The sequence below is a fragment of the Gasterosteus aculeatus genome, chromosome 1 (assembly GCF_964276395.1).
Source record: "Gasterosteus aculeatus chromosome 1, fGasAcu3.hap1.1, whole genome shotgun sequence".
Classification (NCBI taxonomy): domain Eukaryota; kingdom Metazoa; phylum Chordata; class Actinopteri; order Perciformes; family Gasterosteidae; genus Gasterosteus; species Gasterosteus aculeatus.
This window is the reverse complement of record NC_135688.1, coordinates 16,939,488-16,956,399: the sequence shown is the minus strand read 5'-3', so window position 1 is coordinate 16,956,399 and position 16,912 is coordinate 16,939,488. Positions and strand designations below refer to the sequence as shown.

General features: G+C 45.3%; 2 protein-coding genes across 11 annotated transcripts in view; both read left to right on the top strand.

The window, feature by feature from the left end:
• mark4b (MAP/microtubule affinity-regulating kinase 4b) overlaps positions 1 to 16,912 on the top strand; it is a 48,272-nt gene that overhangs the window by 11,189 nt on the left and 20,171 nt on the right. For all 10 annotated transcript variants that reach the window (XM_078108329.1, XM_040192631.2, XM_078108403.1 and 7 more), the window contains exons 2-3: positions 3,066 to 3,263; positions 3,942 to 3,995. In XM_078108329.1, the coding sequence (XP_077964455.1) occupies positions 3,066 to 3,263; positions 3,942 to 3,995 (252 nt within the window). The remainder of the gene's footprint in view (positions 1 to 3,065; positions 3,264 to 3,941; positions 3,996 to 16,912) is intronic.
• LOC144411489 (uncharacterized) lies at positions 9,883 to 13,421 on the top strand. Its single transcript, XM_078108694.1, has one exon. The coding sequence runs from the start codon at positions 11,531 to 11,533 to the stop codon at positions 13,151 to 13,153; it is 1,623 nt and encodes a 540-aa protein (XP_077964820.1). The 5' UTR covers positions 9,883 to 11,530; the 3' UTR covers positions 13,154 to 13,421.

The following is a 16,912-nucleotide window of genomic DNA, read 5'->3' as shown; positions in this document are numbered from 1 at the left end:
CTCTAACCGTGTGGGTGGGCCTCGCCGTCCTAAATGTCCGAGAGAACGTGCACTTTTGTTCTGTTCTGTTCACGTTTATTCTGTTCTATGAGATTTAACATTTAGATACACAATAAAGACATTGGCCCATCCCGAATTGAAATGCTGGCGGCGTGCCCGGCGCTAACTTGTGATATCTCTGAGCTGCGCCTCAAGGGATTCATTTATCCACAGTCCACATATCGGATTTGATCAGTGTGCTGCACATCTCTGAAAATCAGTGAGGGATGCTATTCAAAGTCGTCATCTCATCTAATCAGGAAACGCTGTTGTTTGATCTCTGTGCAGATATTTTAGTGTGACCTGAGGGCAGCTCCGACCCATTTACACATCGAGGGTAGGATAAATAACAGAAATGTGAAGCAGTTATAATTCTAATGTACCACAATCTCTTGCCCCCAAAATGGAGTCGACAACAGTTTCAACAAAAAACTCCTAATTAAAACCTCCATGGAGGTGTGATTTATTGCAGGACTGCATTTGTTTTAACCAGTGAGTTGGTATCAATATTTTCCCATGGCAACTTTTGAGGTTTTATTAAGCCGCCCCGGCTGAATTTTTTCACAGGTTTTGGTCATTTGTGAAATATCTGAAGAGGTTGGCAATCATAACGTGCCGTTACAACATGTGCAACAACCTGTTTGGAGGCGTGATGTAACGATGACGGCGCTGCTGCTGTTGACAGATTTGTTTTCAGTTTTCACGTCCTCACAAAAGTAAACTGGCTGGACTTTTATTTTATCGTTTTATCGGTGAGGGGAGTTGTATTCAGGACTGCATTTATATGAGACAGATGTAGATGGGTTTATATTAATCATTTATTATAAATAACATAATTCAGCTACTTTCAACAGCCTGAATTGTCTCACTATAATCAGCCCAGAATCCAAAATGGGAGCAGGACGTTTTGAAAACATCTTGACATTAGATTTAAAAGCAATGCAGTTGAGATGGGACCCAATATTAGAAACAACAGGGACATTAAACTTTAATCGCCACGGCAACATGTGGCCAGCAGCAGACCAGGGACAAAGAACTCTGGACCGGCAGAGCGAAGTGAGTCGTGCGACACTGATGCAGGATGTTGTCTCAAAGAGCCGATGTCCTCCAGCTTGTGAGGTGCAGCTCATTTGCAGAGTGTGCAAATCACATATCGTCATCCATCTTCTACACCAAATGTCACTCTACATGCGTAATGATCCGCTGCCATTGGAGAGCCCATCAAACACACACACACACACACACAGTGGCCGCCTCCTGAATGAAACCACATAGTAATCAGAAAGGGTTTCCTTGAAAAAAAAAGAAGAGAGCTGGGGGGGGATGAGCAATGGAGGGCGACACAAAGCTCAAAATGATGGGAGGTTGTCCTGAAAATGAAGATAGCAGCGTGAGACAAAAGAGGGGACGGGCACAGAGAGGAGAATGGAGGCAAATTGATTTGTCTGGGGGGGGATGGGATGAGCCTGGGGAGAGAAGGAGGGGTGAATAGAGGGGGGGTCGGAGGGGGAACGTGAGCGAGGCAGAATTAATTGGAAAAGGAACGTTGTGCTGGATGGCTTTAGTACAAAAAAATGAACTACTGTAACCCCTCAAACGTGTCCTTCAAAAATCATTGAGAAGTTACACTGAAAGTACTCGTATGACTTTTGTAGAAATGCTTACCTTGCTTATTTGTAAGTCGTGTGGGATCTGCTCTTGTGATCTCACCGCTGCATTTACCACATTGGGTGCATTTCAAGGTGATGCTGTTTCATGAGAGCTCGTGGTGCTGAAACTGTGCTGAAGGCTTGCCATGATTTCCCCTGAGGTTTCTCTACCTTTCCTCCCACGAAGAAGTCCTGACTAAGCACGGCCTCTTAAATCTGTAAAAGAGATGTGGCGCTAACACGACCCGCAACCCCATTGTGTTGTCTTACTTGTGTCCTACATGCTGACATTTGGCCGTAGTCTGAATTGTCAATTGGATGGAATTCAGGTGGTTTGTCTTATTTTTCTTTTGTTGGCAAACAAGACATTTAAAACAAGCCTCTCACTCTTTCTTCTGTCCCTATTGCTCCGATCTTGTGGATGAGGCGTTAAAGCCGGTTTGTTCCCGTGGGATGTTTCATGTTTCCGCTCGGAGGAGAGCAGATGGAGGTATTAGCATTTGACCTTTTTATGTTGCGAGACCCCCAAACCTTGCTTGCCCTTAACGGTTCAGGCTGAGTGTGGAGTTCAGGGACGGAGGGAAGAAGTCACTGCATTATAATATTGTCAATATATATTAAATAGTACAAGACACATGTCTTTTCTGGGGCTCAGACAGAAACTTGCTTTTATGACGTGGAACACAGTTGCATTCTTTATTCGCTTATCATGTCGATGCATCTAACTTGAATTCAAAGTTCACAATTTCGGTGGCTTTGTTGTTCATTAAATGTGTTTTACAGCCACATACTACTATAATATATTATCAATAAATCATAGAGCTAGAGCAAAGAAATGAGTACACACACATACATGAGTGCAAATGTGCAAGCAATTTATAAGTTATATAACTTATGATTAATTAATGAATAATTTAGTCAATGAGTTTATTATATTATTTCCGAAGAGGATTTTGCATTGTGGTAGCTTAGGCAATTTCAACATATTCAAGTTTTTTTTATTTTTTTATTTTCTGTCACGTCACAGAATTTTCACTATTATCCGTAATGAGGATGGGAATTCACAAACACACTTTTCATACGTTTGAAGTCGGATGTCCCGGGACGCCTCGCAACCGCACATGAATGTGAGGAATGCAGACTAAGAGGGGTCAGATGGTTTTCATAGGTGGACCCCCCTGGTTACTCTCGCTTCACCCGCTGATGTGTGGTACCAGGCCGCAGTCATGTGACCCCAGGAGCAGGCTATACATGCGTCTCTTCACTTCAGATACTGATGATACGGACTTTCGAGCCCTGAATGCAACAGTAATGGCGAACATCCTGAGTCTCAGTGATGCTGGCGTCTCACACGCATCTCTCTCCGTCTCTCCGCAGCACACCTCCCTGTCGGCCAGCCGCTCAGAGAAAGGCACCGGCTGGTCCAGCCGCTCGCTCGGCGCCCGATGCCGCAACTCCATCGCCCTGTGCTCCGACGAGCAGCCGCACATCGGGAACTACCGGCTGCTCAAAACCATCGGCAAGGGCAACTTCGCCAAGGTTAAACTGGCCCGACACATACTCACCGGCAGAGAGGTGAGTTTCGGGGAAACGGGGGAGATGGATGCGGGAGGGGCTGAGGAGTGGAAGCAGACTCCAGGGTTAACAAACAGGGTTTTGAGGCCAGCAGCGTCACAGCAGTTCAGTGTTTCAGTACATTCGGTCCCTTCCTACATCAGTCGAGTGGATCGGTCTTATCAGAAACCAGGCTGACCATGTGACCATGCCCCCCCACCCCCCCACATAAAGCTGATGTGATTGCATACCGGTGGCTTGCAGCAGCAGTTGCACGTACTCTTTGACCAAGTTGTTGTTCAGCCTCTCATCAAACTGTCAGTTTGTTTAGTGGATTTCCACTTATGTTTTTCTTCACACTTTGAATTGAGGATTCTAGACGTTGTTCAGTAGTTTGATTGAGACGTTTGCAATTGATTTAGTTTATCATGAATGCAATTTAAAGCTGATGCAATTGGGAACTATTTTGTTAAAATGTTTTAAGCCAGTTATTTTTTTATTATTTGTTATTTATTTTTTCAGTTATTTTCTCTCTGTTTAAAAATAAGTTACCAGATTAATTGAATAGTTGCTTATAAATACAATAAATGAAAGGTATGTAGAAATGTAGAAATGCATAGCGGTACCAGAATTTAAACCAGTTTATGAAAAGGTATTACGGTTTGTTTTCATTTTTATTTTTCTCTCATTTTTCTTCAGGTTGCAATAAAGATCATCGATAAAACACAACTGAACCCGACCAGCCTGCAGAAGGTGAGCGACACATCCGAGCGTACGCGTTGAAGAGTTCATGCAGCTATCTCACAACCATTAATCGGTCATACAGATGGTTTGGGTTGTACGTCAGACTGTGTTGATCGCTTCCTTTTTTGTTGGGCAGAACATCAGCAGCTTTTAATGTCTCCTGGCAGTTTGTCTGTCATGTGACCCGATGTCAGTCAGCAGTGTGTCCGTGTTGCGTCACTCACAGCGTAGCAGCGTCTGCACGAGTTGTTGTTTTGCCTCTCGGATGATCCTCGTGTGCAGCAGGCATTCGAACTTTGACCTTTTGCTTGTCACGGGAAACCTGGTGTCGGGGGAAGCAGTCGCTGCCGCCGGTCAACAGCAGACCAGTAATTCAGTTTCCATGATTTGTTTAATCTTGACACAACTGTCACTTTGTTTGTCGAACAAAGGCCACAAGTAACATGAACAAGATCTTCTCTTCTTCCTGCACACCTGTATGGCTACATAACAAGCGTCTCCACCTCTCTCTCCATAGATTTCACTCCTTTTTTCTTTGACCTCTGTGGGAAAACACATAAAGCTGTTGTGTTTGTGCGCCGTATCTCGATCGCTTAATGTTTCATCCGCTATTATTGCTGCTAATTTCATAGTGTTTCCTGTCTGTCCAAAATAGAGGCCTGCTGAGTTCAGGGATCAAAGGTCATTGATTGCAGGTTAGGGTATACTTACTTTGGCACTTTGTGCCTGTGTTAATTTAGAGCAATTTATTGGTTGACCCCTGAAACGTAACCGCCGTGTGCTGCAGTCAGTTAGATCGGAGAGACCGAGATGATAGTTAAAGATGGAGAGAGCTTTTTGCATTGGAAGTAAAACAAACGGAGGCACGACACACAGCGGAGAACTGTGCAGAGGAATTACTCCTCGTGTCAAACAGATTAATGAATCGCAACAATTTGCGATTAACCAGTTTTTTTTTATTTTTATCAATGTTTAAAGTAAAGCACCTTTTTAAATGAATGTTTTTAGTAAAGCACCTTAGTGCCATTTTAAGAGTTTTAACATGCTGTTAGGATCATAGTTACACTATTTTGATTATTTTAGCCAGTATGAAAGTGACATGACATTTACAATGTGGATTTTTCCACTGAAAAAAAACAACCTCTTGTGTTAAGAACCGGTTAAGAGTTCAGCGTTTTTGTTTTCGAACCAGACTCAATGAATAATCAATCAGTAGTTTATAAATTGTACCTTTGTTAAGGTGACTACTCTTTGGTTTCTGCCCTCTCTGGTGTCTTTGCTCTTTGTCATTTAGAGATGGCTTTAGCCTGGCGGGAGGTTTGGTTCTCACAGCTCATACAGGTCCCTCTTTGTTCAGTCTGACCAAACTGCGGCCTTGTCCGATTAAGGGTCTTTTTTATCAGAAACATCGCACTCACACGCACAAACACACGGTTGCGTCATGGAGATCAATGCTGCATCACGCACACAGCAGGCCTATTGATGAACCCTCGGCTGGTGAGCTACGCGGTTGGGGACCATTGATTACCCAGAGTTAAGTTATTGATGTTGTGGGATAGTGTCCTGATCGCACCCTGTTCACTTCAACACGCGATGGTAGTACACGGACATTTGCGCATGTGTTGTGCAGAACTGCCGTGTGTGGGATCTTCTAAAATGTATTTTATAAATTCAGATCTCACACCTTGAAATACTTGCTGATACAACGCTGGTCAAGAAGAGAAAACGTATTCCGATACTATCCGATAATGGCTGTGAAATTTAGGCAACTGCAGTTCTGTTGTAACACATTTCAACGCAGTACAAACTCTGGAAATTGAAGCACTGCACTCTTGACAATGACTGGAAGGGTTCATTTCCAAAAGGCTTAATCACTTTTTATACTCCATCGACTAAGAAATGTGTCTAAGAAATCCCCTTGGTTGTGTGCCCCCTTTCATGAGTGACCTTTGATCTTTTCCACTTACCAGTGGCTTGGCAGACTAAAAAAACCACAAAAACCCTCCAAACAGACGCAGCTCCTTTCTTGGGCACAAGTTGTGTTGGTGCATCTCTGGTCCCTCGCTGCGCTCCTTTCCGTGTTTTCATGTTACTTCTTGTTGTGAGCTGTACCCAGCATGCTGTTCGGTGGGGTCATTTTATAAATGTATAAAGGTGTTTTGCCCTGTTAGAGAGTGTTATTCGTTGTTGTTATAAAGTTATAACCATGACTCAATCTCAACACACTGAAGTAGCTCTGGGCGCTTCGTATTGCCGTCAGTTGTTATGGCGTAACAAAAATTCATACCATACGGAAATCTTATACCGTTTGAACCGGTATACTGCCGTGTGTGTGTGTGTGTGTGTGTGTGTGTGTGTGTGTGTGTGTGTGTGTGTGGTTCTGCAGCAGAGCAGTAGTGGTCCAATGCTGCATAGCGCAGCTCTTCCATTGGCGTCCTGTCCAGTCAGCATTATCCTGGCTGGGGAAGGACAGCCGGCCGGGTGACTCCGTCTCTTTGTCTCTGCACATGCTGCCGTCTCCTTCTCTCCTCCATCATGTTTTTATTTTATCACAAACACCAGTTTCACTCCAATTGTTTACTCAATTCATTGTTGTTAAAGTATGTTAAAAAACATTATTTTTTTATTTTTATAAGAGGGGTGAACTCACTGTGTGCGAGAAGAAAGTATTTTAAGTGGCATGTTTTTTTATGAGACTTCCAAAGCTGAAAATATATATTACATACATCCGAGAAAAGCAACATATGCTGTTATTTTACTCCATATCAACTCAAACAGTTAATTGCTTCCCAACAGTTTCCAGTTGATTCTGTAAAGTTGCATATAAAAGCTAAAATATACAACTTTTCCCTACTTGAAGCTGTTATTATGACTGTTATGCATTAGAAACTGATCCAATTACTTTAAACTTAAGTGGCTTTAAACCTCTGAATCAACTATTCACACATGAGACATGAGTCTTTTATATGAAACGGCCTTTATTAGAAATGCTCCTTTGTCTTCTGAGGAAAAAGTGAAATAATCATAAGCTGTATTTGTCCAACAGTAATCAGATGGGAGATTATGTGTATTTTCACCCAAGTACCTTAATGGAAATGCTCATAATTAGCAGCATTAACATACAAAAGATGTATTATTAACATTTGGATTTAAATAGAAGCCTTAATTCTCGCTCTCTCTTTACACTCTGCTACACTTCAGTCAATATCCTCTCTGTATCGTAGCTTTATGCCCCATTTAGGCCTCTCTTCCCCCACTCCTCCCTTCCTTAACCCTTTATTTGGTTCTCTTTCCTCCAGCTGCGCGTCCCACTTCTCTCTCCTCCCTCCCCAGGCGTTGTGTTGCAGTAGTAGCTCCATAGTAATCACACAGCTGTACTCTCCATCGTCTGCAGTGAGTACGTCTCCAGACCAGCAGGTGCTGCTTGGCCTGCTCCAACACGGGGGTTAGGAAACTAAGTGAGATCTAGTGAAAGCCAGAGCAGGTGTACTATACCAACCACGCAAGCGATGCACCTCACAAAGAGCCTTCATCGCACACGTCTCATCAAAACACCGCCTGTCTCAACTGTGATTACTACTGATTGTAACATTTAGTGTAGTTAGGATGGGAAAAGCAACTCTTTTGTTCCTTCGGCTGCTAACCAACCCTCGAATTTGCAATGCTGCAACGTATGTAAGATTTATTGTTTATTATTCTGGCTTTTGGAGGTTAGTTGACTTAGAAAAGCATATGTTTGTTAATGTACAACGGTGATCATAAGCAGAGCTGAAAATCAGGGCAGAGAGCGCACGATGTCTGACATAGAAAACTGAAATATGCCCTCAAGTGAGTCCTTTGCAGATATTCAGGAATACCTCACTGAAAGAAAAAATAAATTCCGCTGTCCTGTTTTACGTCTTTGAACTTCGTGGCTGTAATGACAACAAACGGGACTTATTTTAATGCGGACCCACCCCCATTCCCCCCTAAAGGCCAACGGCCCACCAGCCAATGCGGTGAAGGGTGTTTTGTCGCTCGCCCCGGCCCCTTTGCCAGGATCAGAATTCCACACCGTCAAACAAAAGGGGCGGCCTGGGTGGTGGGTGGTGGGGTTTGGGGGGGAGGGAGGGGGGTTGAGGCCTTGGAACGGGATAAGGGACCCTGAGAAAGACGAGATGCAGAACTGAAGCGAAGTGTGTGCGTGGCGCGCCTACGTGCATGATAAGCTGGCGGCCCGACGCGGCCCCTGCTCCGCTTTTGTGTGCACGTGTAATGCCATTATCTGCGTTGCTTTTGTGTGTGCCGCGTTGTCCCCCGCGTCGCAGTCTGTGCTGCGGCCCCATTGTTACGTTGTTGTTGTTATGCATTGTGCATAATTAGACAATAAAGGAAGACGAGGGGAGCAGAAGATTTTTCCCACCGGCCCGCCTTGAAAGCAAGAGGAAACGCAGAGGAAGAGAAATGCAGCACGACGCTCCGATTTGATCTTTCACTCTTGTGAAACTATATTTAACTGTGCTTCTTTAATCAAGCTGAGTCAGCCTTCGTACCGTATGGGTCAGACCACCTAAAATTATACTGCGACTCCTCGTCGGCTCCTCCAGCCGGAGGGTTTCACTTAAGGGCGTAACCATGGTTTAAACATCGGCGGGGGGGTCCGCTGTGGTGATGTGTCGTTCATGGGCGATTCTGAACGAATCCTTACAAGGACTCAAGAGTAACGAGTCCTCTCAAAAAAAACTTTGTTCATTTTCTCTTGGCCACGCATCGGGACTTGCATAGGCTCAGCCAAGGAAACAGAAATGATTCGTTGAATGCAGGTTACGTGGAAAATGATCCTTCTGCCAACCAAGTGGTACCAGTGCTGAGCCTATGCAGGCCACGTGAAAATGAACGATGAACAAATCATTGACCCGAAGACTCGGTTGGCAGATGAACGAAACATTGATCCGGAGACACGGCGTTAAACATCACCACACTACACGAGAAGGCTTCACGCAGCCACTGCGCGGCGACCTGCTGTCGCCAACTTAATTAAGCCGCAACTAGTGGCAGCCCTCGCACAAAGTCCTCAACTTGCCAACACTCCGAGAATCCCACACAAAATCTACAAACCACAGTTGGACGTCTGCAGGGGCCACATCACTTCACGCGAACACAGACGAGCATCGTAGACGATAATCCAAAAAGTTTCCCAGAGTTACTACTTGAGGCTTCGTGGACCTCTTGAGCCATGAACGATCCTTCCGTCGCTTCAAATTAAATCCCCACAGCACCAAAGTCTTGGTGGGTTTCTGTCGCTGTGGTTGGAAGCAACAATCCCGCTTGCAGAGTCTCGGGGTAGAAAAATGAACGATGAACGAATCATTGATCTACTCGCTACCAGTGCTGAGCCTATGCAGGTCACGTGAAAAATGAACGATGAACGAATCATTGACCCAAAGACACGGTCGGGAGGTGAACGATTCGTTCATCTGCCGGATACAGATCTTTAGATCATTTTTCACGTGACCTGCATAGGCTCAGCACTGATCCACGCTAGCATCAGGCTAACGTCCCCGTCCATCCACGCTAGCATCAGGCTAACGTCCCCGTCCATCCACGCTAACATCAGGCTAACGTCCCCGTCCATCCACGCTAGCATCAGGCTAATGACCCCATCCATCCACGCTAGCATCAGGCTAACGTCCCCGTCCATCCACGCTAGCATCAGGCTAACGTCCCCGTCCATCCACGCTAGCTTCAGGCTAATGATCCCATCCATCCACGCTAGCATCAGGCTAACGTCCCCGTCCACCCACGCTAGCATGAGGCGAACCCTCACATACAACACATAATAACAACCTCGCTACCAGACTCTGGACTTCACCGCTTTATAACAAAGCTTTTTTGCAACGTAAATGGATCAGTACTGCCGCTGCCCATTTTCAACACAGGGGACCGGCTATGCCCCGGAGAGGTCAGTGTTGTGTGGACGGGACGGGGCTATATCCTGGCCATCACACTACATAATGGGCGTTTCGTGTTGACAACGACCCATCCCGGAAAGTCCACTGAGTGCACGAACTCAAAGGTTCCGACATGCGAGCACCGCATGGAGGCCGGCTTTGGACCGGGGCACCGGTGATTTAATCCCAGTTTGCATGTTTATTGGCAGACCTTTTATTGCAAGGTTCTGGCCGTCACTGGTAACCAGAGCGAGCTCAGCGTCAGTGAGATCAACGTGACCCGGGTCCGGCGGTACGAGCGGAGTACTCACTTGTCTGGACGGCCGGCTACAGGCTGAAGCAGACCGGCTCGGTTTTCGGGGTTTGGGGGTTCTCTGTTCTTGATTCAAAGAACCGAGTCAGTAAAATGATCCGAACTTCCCATCACTAGTCCGCTGGACGCTACGGCCGCGGGGGCGGTGGAGCTTTCATTGGTGCTTTTCGTGTGGCTTTGCTTCGTCGGCCGCTAGCCGCCCTCGTGCCCGCCGCGCTTCCCCGCTGAACGTTAACAAATGTAAATAAATTTAAAATATATAAGACATAACAACAGACCAATCCATTGACAGGGTTCATAAAAGGAGAACATACATTTTATGTCTGCGTGGGTTCTCTCCGGTTACTCCGGCTTCCTCCCACAGTCCAAAGACATGCACTGGGGATCAGGTTAATTGGTAACTCTAAATTGCCCGTAGGTGTGTGAATGTGAGTGTAAATGGTTGTATGTCTCTGTGTTAGTCCTGCGATCCGGCTGGCAACCAATCCAGGATGTACCCTGTCTATCGAACCCGGAGTTGGCTGTGATGGACTCCACCCCCCCCCCCCCCCCCCCCCCCCGCGACCCTGTCTGCAGGATAAGCGGTTTGACAATGGATGGATGGACATTTTATATTTTATTTTCTGCTGTATATTGGGGGCGGGCAGATTGGTATTTTATCAATAATGGGGGGGACACAACCCCCCCGAAAGAATGTGTGGTTACGCCCTTGGTCATTGCTGTTGGGTTTGCGTTTAGTCTGTGACTGAGAAAGTACAAAAGGGGATATGAATTTCTTTTTGAACTGCTTTTTTTCTCTTGGGTTTTGGATTTATGTTTTTCCAGCTTTGGTTCCAGTGTATTTGTATTCAAACCATTAAAACTGTTTACGGATCATTTTATCCAGACTGCATTTGACGATTATATATTTCTTTAATGTTTTTTTATGTAGTTATTTATGGAAAAGAAAAAAAATAATGTAGAACATTCAACGAGGAAAGTTATATAGTAATACGCAGAGCGTAAGTAGTAATATAGCAAAGATGAAAAAAAGAATGCTATCCCATAATAACTATGCCAAATCGGTATCCCATAGCAACAATCTCCACATCTACAGACATCAAAGGGAAACAGTGATGACATCACGGAATGCTTTAAGAAGTGTTCACTGATCCACTCTCAGATCAGTTTGTTTCAGAGAGGACTTCAGATCAGACGTAAGTTTGTTCCAGAGACCACTTCAGATCAGACATCGTTTTTTTCAGAGAGGATTTCAGATCAGACATACGTTTGTTTCAGAGACCACTTGAGAAAAAGAAAGAATGACCAACGTCCAGCAAAAAGACACCATGCCGGAGAAAATGGAAGTCAATTCCAAGGTTGTTGATCCTCCAATGAACTTTTACCTAGGTTCACTGGAGGAACAAGTACGGGTTGAGCTTAAGGACAGCCGGGCAAAGCTCACCCAAACCGAATCTGTGGGGAGAGTTCTCCTCCAGATCGACGAGGACAGATTGCAACAGTTCCTCGATCTTCTCCAAGACTATAAGAATGGAGATGTACACAAGGAGATGTGTAGCTTGAAAGCACAGCTAGAACAGGCCAGAAGCAAGATCCCAACTTCCCTGGATGGTGCTGCAATGAAATCGTTTTCAGCAGCTACAACTAACCTGGAGTTGAAAAATGACCTGGAAATCGAGAGGGCTCAAACAAAGAAGCAGCACATGGAACTGACAAAGTTGTCAGAAGCTCTCAGAAATGAGCAGGAGACAGTAAAAAATCTGACGGAAGATTTCAAGGAATTTCATATGGACAGGATGAGGCAACAGAGAGCGGAAACAGAGAAGATGGCAGCAGCCCTGAAATCAGCACTGGGTGAGAACGTCCCCACTCAGCAGGTGACCATCAAGCAGACTGAGATGGAGCTGCACAAGGACTGCAAACTTAATCAGGCCAAACAGACGAAGGCTATCATAGAGCTCACGGCTGCTCTGAAGAAGTCTGAGCAGGACCAGAAGAATGCACATCGTCAGTGGCAGCAGGAGAAGTCTTCCCTGACCTGCCAGCTAGAAAAACAGAAAGTTGAGACCATCAAGAACACGGAAGTTACCGATAGTCTGTTGGAAACACTCCGTCAGCAAACGACCTCCCTCAAGACACAGCTGAATTCCTCACGGGAAGAAACTCTTCACAAGCTGCAGACGCAAGACAAGATCAACAGAAAACTCACAGCTGCTCTGAAGAAAACGCTTGAAGATCAGCTGGAGAGTGAACATTTGAAATGGAAGCAGGAGAAAGAATGCCTGCAGTCTGCCATGTTGGAAAACTCCTTTGACCAAAACAATGAAAAAGGGAAGAACAAAGACCTCTTGGCCGCTGTGGAGAAAGCTGAGCAGCAGCTGGAGAGTCGCACCATTGAGTGGGAGCAGGAGAGGACTTCCTTCAAAGCCAGGCTGGAAAAAACATGCCAGGACCTTGAACATGCCCAGCTGAGGAACATCACTGCTGTTCTTGCAATGGAGAAGGAGGCTGTGGAGATGTTTGAAAGAAACCAGGCATCCCACAACCAGCTGGAGGAACAGAGAGCAGAGACTAACAAGATCACAAGAGCTCTGAAAGAAACTGAAGATCTGCTAGAAAAGCAAAGCTTCAGCTTTCAGCAACTGACAGTACAGCTTGAAACATCCTGTGCCACCAAGCTGGAGGCGCAGCAGGAGGACCACAACAACCTCCTAGCTGCTCTGCGGAAGAAGTTTGAAGATGACAGAGAGAGTGAATGTCTCCAATGGCACGAGGAGAATTCTTCCCTCATTCAGACCGCAGAACAATCGCTGGAAAGGGAGAAGGAGCATCTGAAGGACAAGACCTGCTTATTGTCTCAGCTGGAAGAGCTTCAACAGCAGATCCCCAAGAAGCCGAAGAAGAAGTGGTACAAGCTATTCTAACGCCCGGCTGCAGAGTTCAACAGCGACAACACCACCATAAAAACACACACACATAGAAACACACACATAAATACACACACATAGAAACACACGCATAAATACACACACATAGAAACACACACATAAATACACACACATAAATACATAAAATTAAACACACATACACAATTAAAAACATACACATAGATACACACAATTAAACACACATACACAATTAAAAACATACACATAGATACACACAGTTAAACACATACACATAGCCACATGTCCTCTCCAGGAACCATCACCTTATCGGGGTGGAGAGGTTTGCGTGTCCCAGTGAACCTGAGGGCTGTGTTGTCTGGAGCCTGGTGCTCCTGGAGGGTTTCCCCTGGCAAAGAGGTCTCAGGCGAGGGACCAGACCAAGAATGGTTCAAAAAGACTCAAAAAAACAAAATAGAGGAGGGCGAGGTGAAGGGCTAAAATATTGAATTGTTCTTAGGACAAGCAATCGAGCAAGGTGTTATTTAGTGTTTCAGTGCAGGTATTATTTCATAGTGGAGTGGACAGCAACACTGCAACTCACTGGAGACGGTGCTTTCAGGGTCCGATCGATACTGCGAGGTGCGTCCGCTCCCGCCGCCCCCCTCGCCATCCACGACTTAAATCTCTGGCTGCTCTCCAGCCACGCCGCCTGCCAAGGGCTGCTTTTAGAATAACTTATTTTCCCCGTTAAGATGGTTCAGCTACTGTAGAGAAAAGGGCACCGTCTCTCGCTCTTTAATCTCATGAAGTGCTCGGCGAGAACGACAGCTTTGTTTCTCCGACGCGCCCTGAAAGCGCCGCTCAGCATCTCGCCGTCGTAGACCGAGCTTTGGCATGTTTGGCAGAGCGCCTTGCCTTGAAAAGCATTTCTGAATGTCGAACCTCATAAACATGTGTGCAGTTAATTAGGAAAACTCCCCGATGGGTATCGCTGGTGTAGAGTATTTCACTATTTCTCTAAAATTATTTGATAAGCATAAGCACTAGTACTCTAGTGTTAACTAAATGATTATCAATGCTGTTAAGGAAAAGGATGGTGGGGGCTCTGGGGAAGTAGTGTAACGCACTATGCTGTAGTCCTAGCTTTGCAGTAGGCAGTTACCATAAACTGACGAAAACTAACGTGTGATAAAATGTCCTTTTCATCTCGGTAATGGCGCCGTCTGTCAATAAGAGACGCGTACACACAGGGTTTTGTCACAGGAGGTCCTCTGATGTGGGAGTAAAGGCCTGTGTGGTCACTTGTCACTCACACATCCCCCTCCCCGGCGGCTGAGAGGAGGAAGTGAGCTGCAGTGTTTTCGAGCTATGTCGTGCGGTAGAGACGTGGGGGGGTGGTGACATGTTTACATGCTTCTGTTAGGCAAGCGTTATCAATTCCTCCCTTTCCGATTTCAACTTCAGCCCCTCCCCGCACACATGCAAACGCACACACGGAAAAAATGGATACACAGTCTGCGTAGAAAGGTGAAAGGTTAGACAGACTTGAAGACCAGACACATGAATCAAACTCAGGCGACAGAACTCTCATTGTGAGGAGGAGAAAAGGAGAGAAAGGACTTGACAGTGGGTCATTAAGTTGGTCTCCTGGTAGAAAAGCAGTGAGCGCTTCGACATAGCAGTTGATTAATAATTCTTGACAAGGCGAGAGAGGATGTGAGTGCTTCAAAGTTGATTAATCCTGCCTGAAAGGATGGTAACAAGATGATGAAGAGAAGTGAAGGACGCCGGAAGAGAATGCACCGCTGTCAGATTATGAAATATCTTCTGGAATTGTGTAAAAATGGTTACTAAATGTTGTATTTTGTCTAGAAGTGATTCAAACCATGACGGTTTTAATCACACAACTGATTTAAAGGGGAAAGTTGTGGAATAAATTCCTCATTGCATGTGCAATAATTCCCATTCATCAAAACCCCAAATTAACACATGTGATACGAGGAGTCCACACGGCAGCAGCTGCGTGTCTGTAGGTCTTCCTCCATGTGCTCGGCGTCCCATGACTTCCCACAATTTCCCTCTAAGTCACGGAGATTCAGGCACAGGGATTTAGTACCCGGGTTGGCATGGCAACTGTGACGCGGGGGCCCATCGCCATGGGAGATAACCGGGAGAGGAGAGGGTGCACATAACAAGGCAAAAGAGCTCAGTTGTTCCGTTGAATCAGTGAACACATTCTGCTTTTGTGCTTTCACCATGAAAGGTTTCTTAACCTCTGGAATGGCCATAAAAGTGTGGTACGAAACATAACGTTGAAGGAATGATCAGGCTGATCAGGCAATCAATACCGTTGGCTCAACAAAGCCGAGGCCAGCTGCTGATATTTTGGATCAATATGTTAAACGTATAAGGACTCGTGAGACCCCTCTAGTTACCTACGTACACGATCCCAAATAATTCCCGATATTTTGAAAGGTACAGTATTCTGTCATGTTGACCGAGGCTGTGGTCTGTTTCACTAGTCTTCGTACACCATATGCGTCAGTCTTGTAGCTGTCTGCCGGATGTAGGATTTTTCGTTTTGGAAGTTAATTGAGAAACAAGATGAGCGTCCCAGAGCGATCTTTCACGTGAAGCTGCTTTATTCAGTGTTCTTTTAACGGTTGGCAGTGGCAACAAGAACTCTTTACAACACCCCCAAACGGCTTAGAAAGAGACACCCATAACATGAGGTGCTTCTGAACCGTTCTCTGGATACAATTACTAGTTGCTATTTTTAATCTCTAAATATGTAACAACTCAGCGAACAGTAGTCACCGATGTAATTACTGTTAGGGGACCAAGTGGAGAGAAAAAAGGATTGAAACGTGGGGAGGAGGAGGGAGTCGGAGGGCGGGCGGGATGCGAGAGAGGGGAGAGTGGGTCTACAGGAGAGGGAGGAGAGGCTTAGCCGATAATTCTTCTTAAAGCTCAGATGAACAGCTGATGCACCGTGCGCTTAATTCAATTACACACACACAGTCCTGTGTGTGTTTGTGTGTGTGTGTGTGCATGTGTCTATGATGCTGCAGTGCCCCATTTTAAGAGCACTGAGTTGAAGGACTCGCAGAGAAGAAAGGGAACAGATTTCTTAATTTTCTAACCACACAAGGAATGTTCCCTGCTTCTGCACCAAACAGCGTCATATATCCATATATATATATATATATATATATATATATGTGTAATTGTTTGTCTGACGGTCTTTTGCAGAAGTTAGTGACACTGTTCACATGGACTATTAGTCCGTAATAGAAAGTATTAGTACTTGACTTGATGAAGGTGCTTGCAAATGACAAAGTAGAACAAAATGTAATCACATTTTTACCACTTAAGATTTCATGAACTCTTTTTCTTTTTTTACAACTCCGACTCACAAGCCGTGATATTCTGAATCAGGCCGTAATCCAAATGGACTTTATTCCATTTAAGACGTGGGACATTTTCTTAGGAAGCATTCTCTGGACATGTAATCATTTGTAGATGTACTCATCCGTCTCGCCCGACTGTTTCTACGGCGTTTGCGATGAGCTCTGGATTGTGCGGTAGTTACACACAAAGTAAGAACCAGCAGTTTGCCTTCGTACGTGGTGCTTGTGACCTTGAATCTGTTTGCATGTATAAAGCAACCTGGCCTTTTGTTAAATACCAGGGATCTGGTCTGTGAAAAACACACATGCCCCTACACACATCATGGCCTTGAGAAACTACCTAATTATGTCATTTTGGCATAAATTACATCATTTGGCAGAAACC

Excerpts from the sequence above, each read along its gene's own strand:
- LOC144411489 (XM_078108694.1), top strand. The coding sequence starts at position 11,531 with ATGACCAACGTCCAGCAAAAAGACACCATGCCGGAGAAAATGGAAGTC.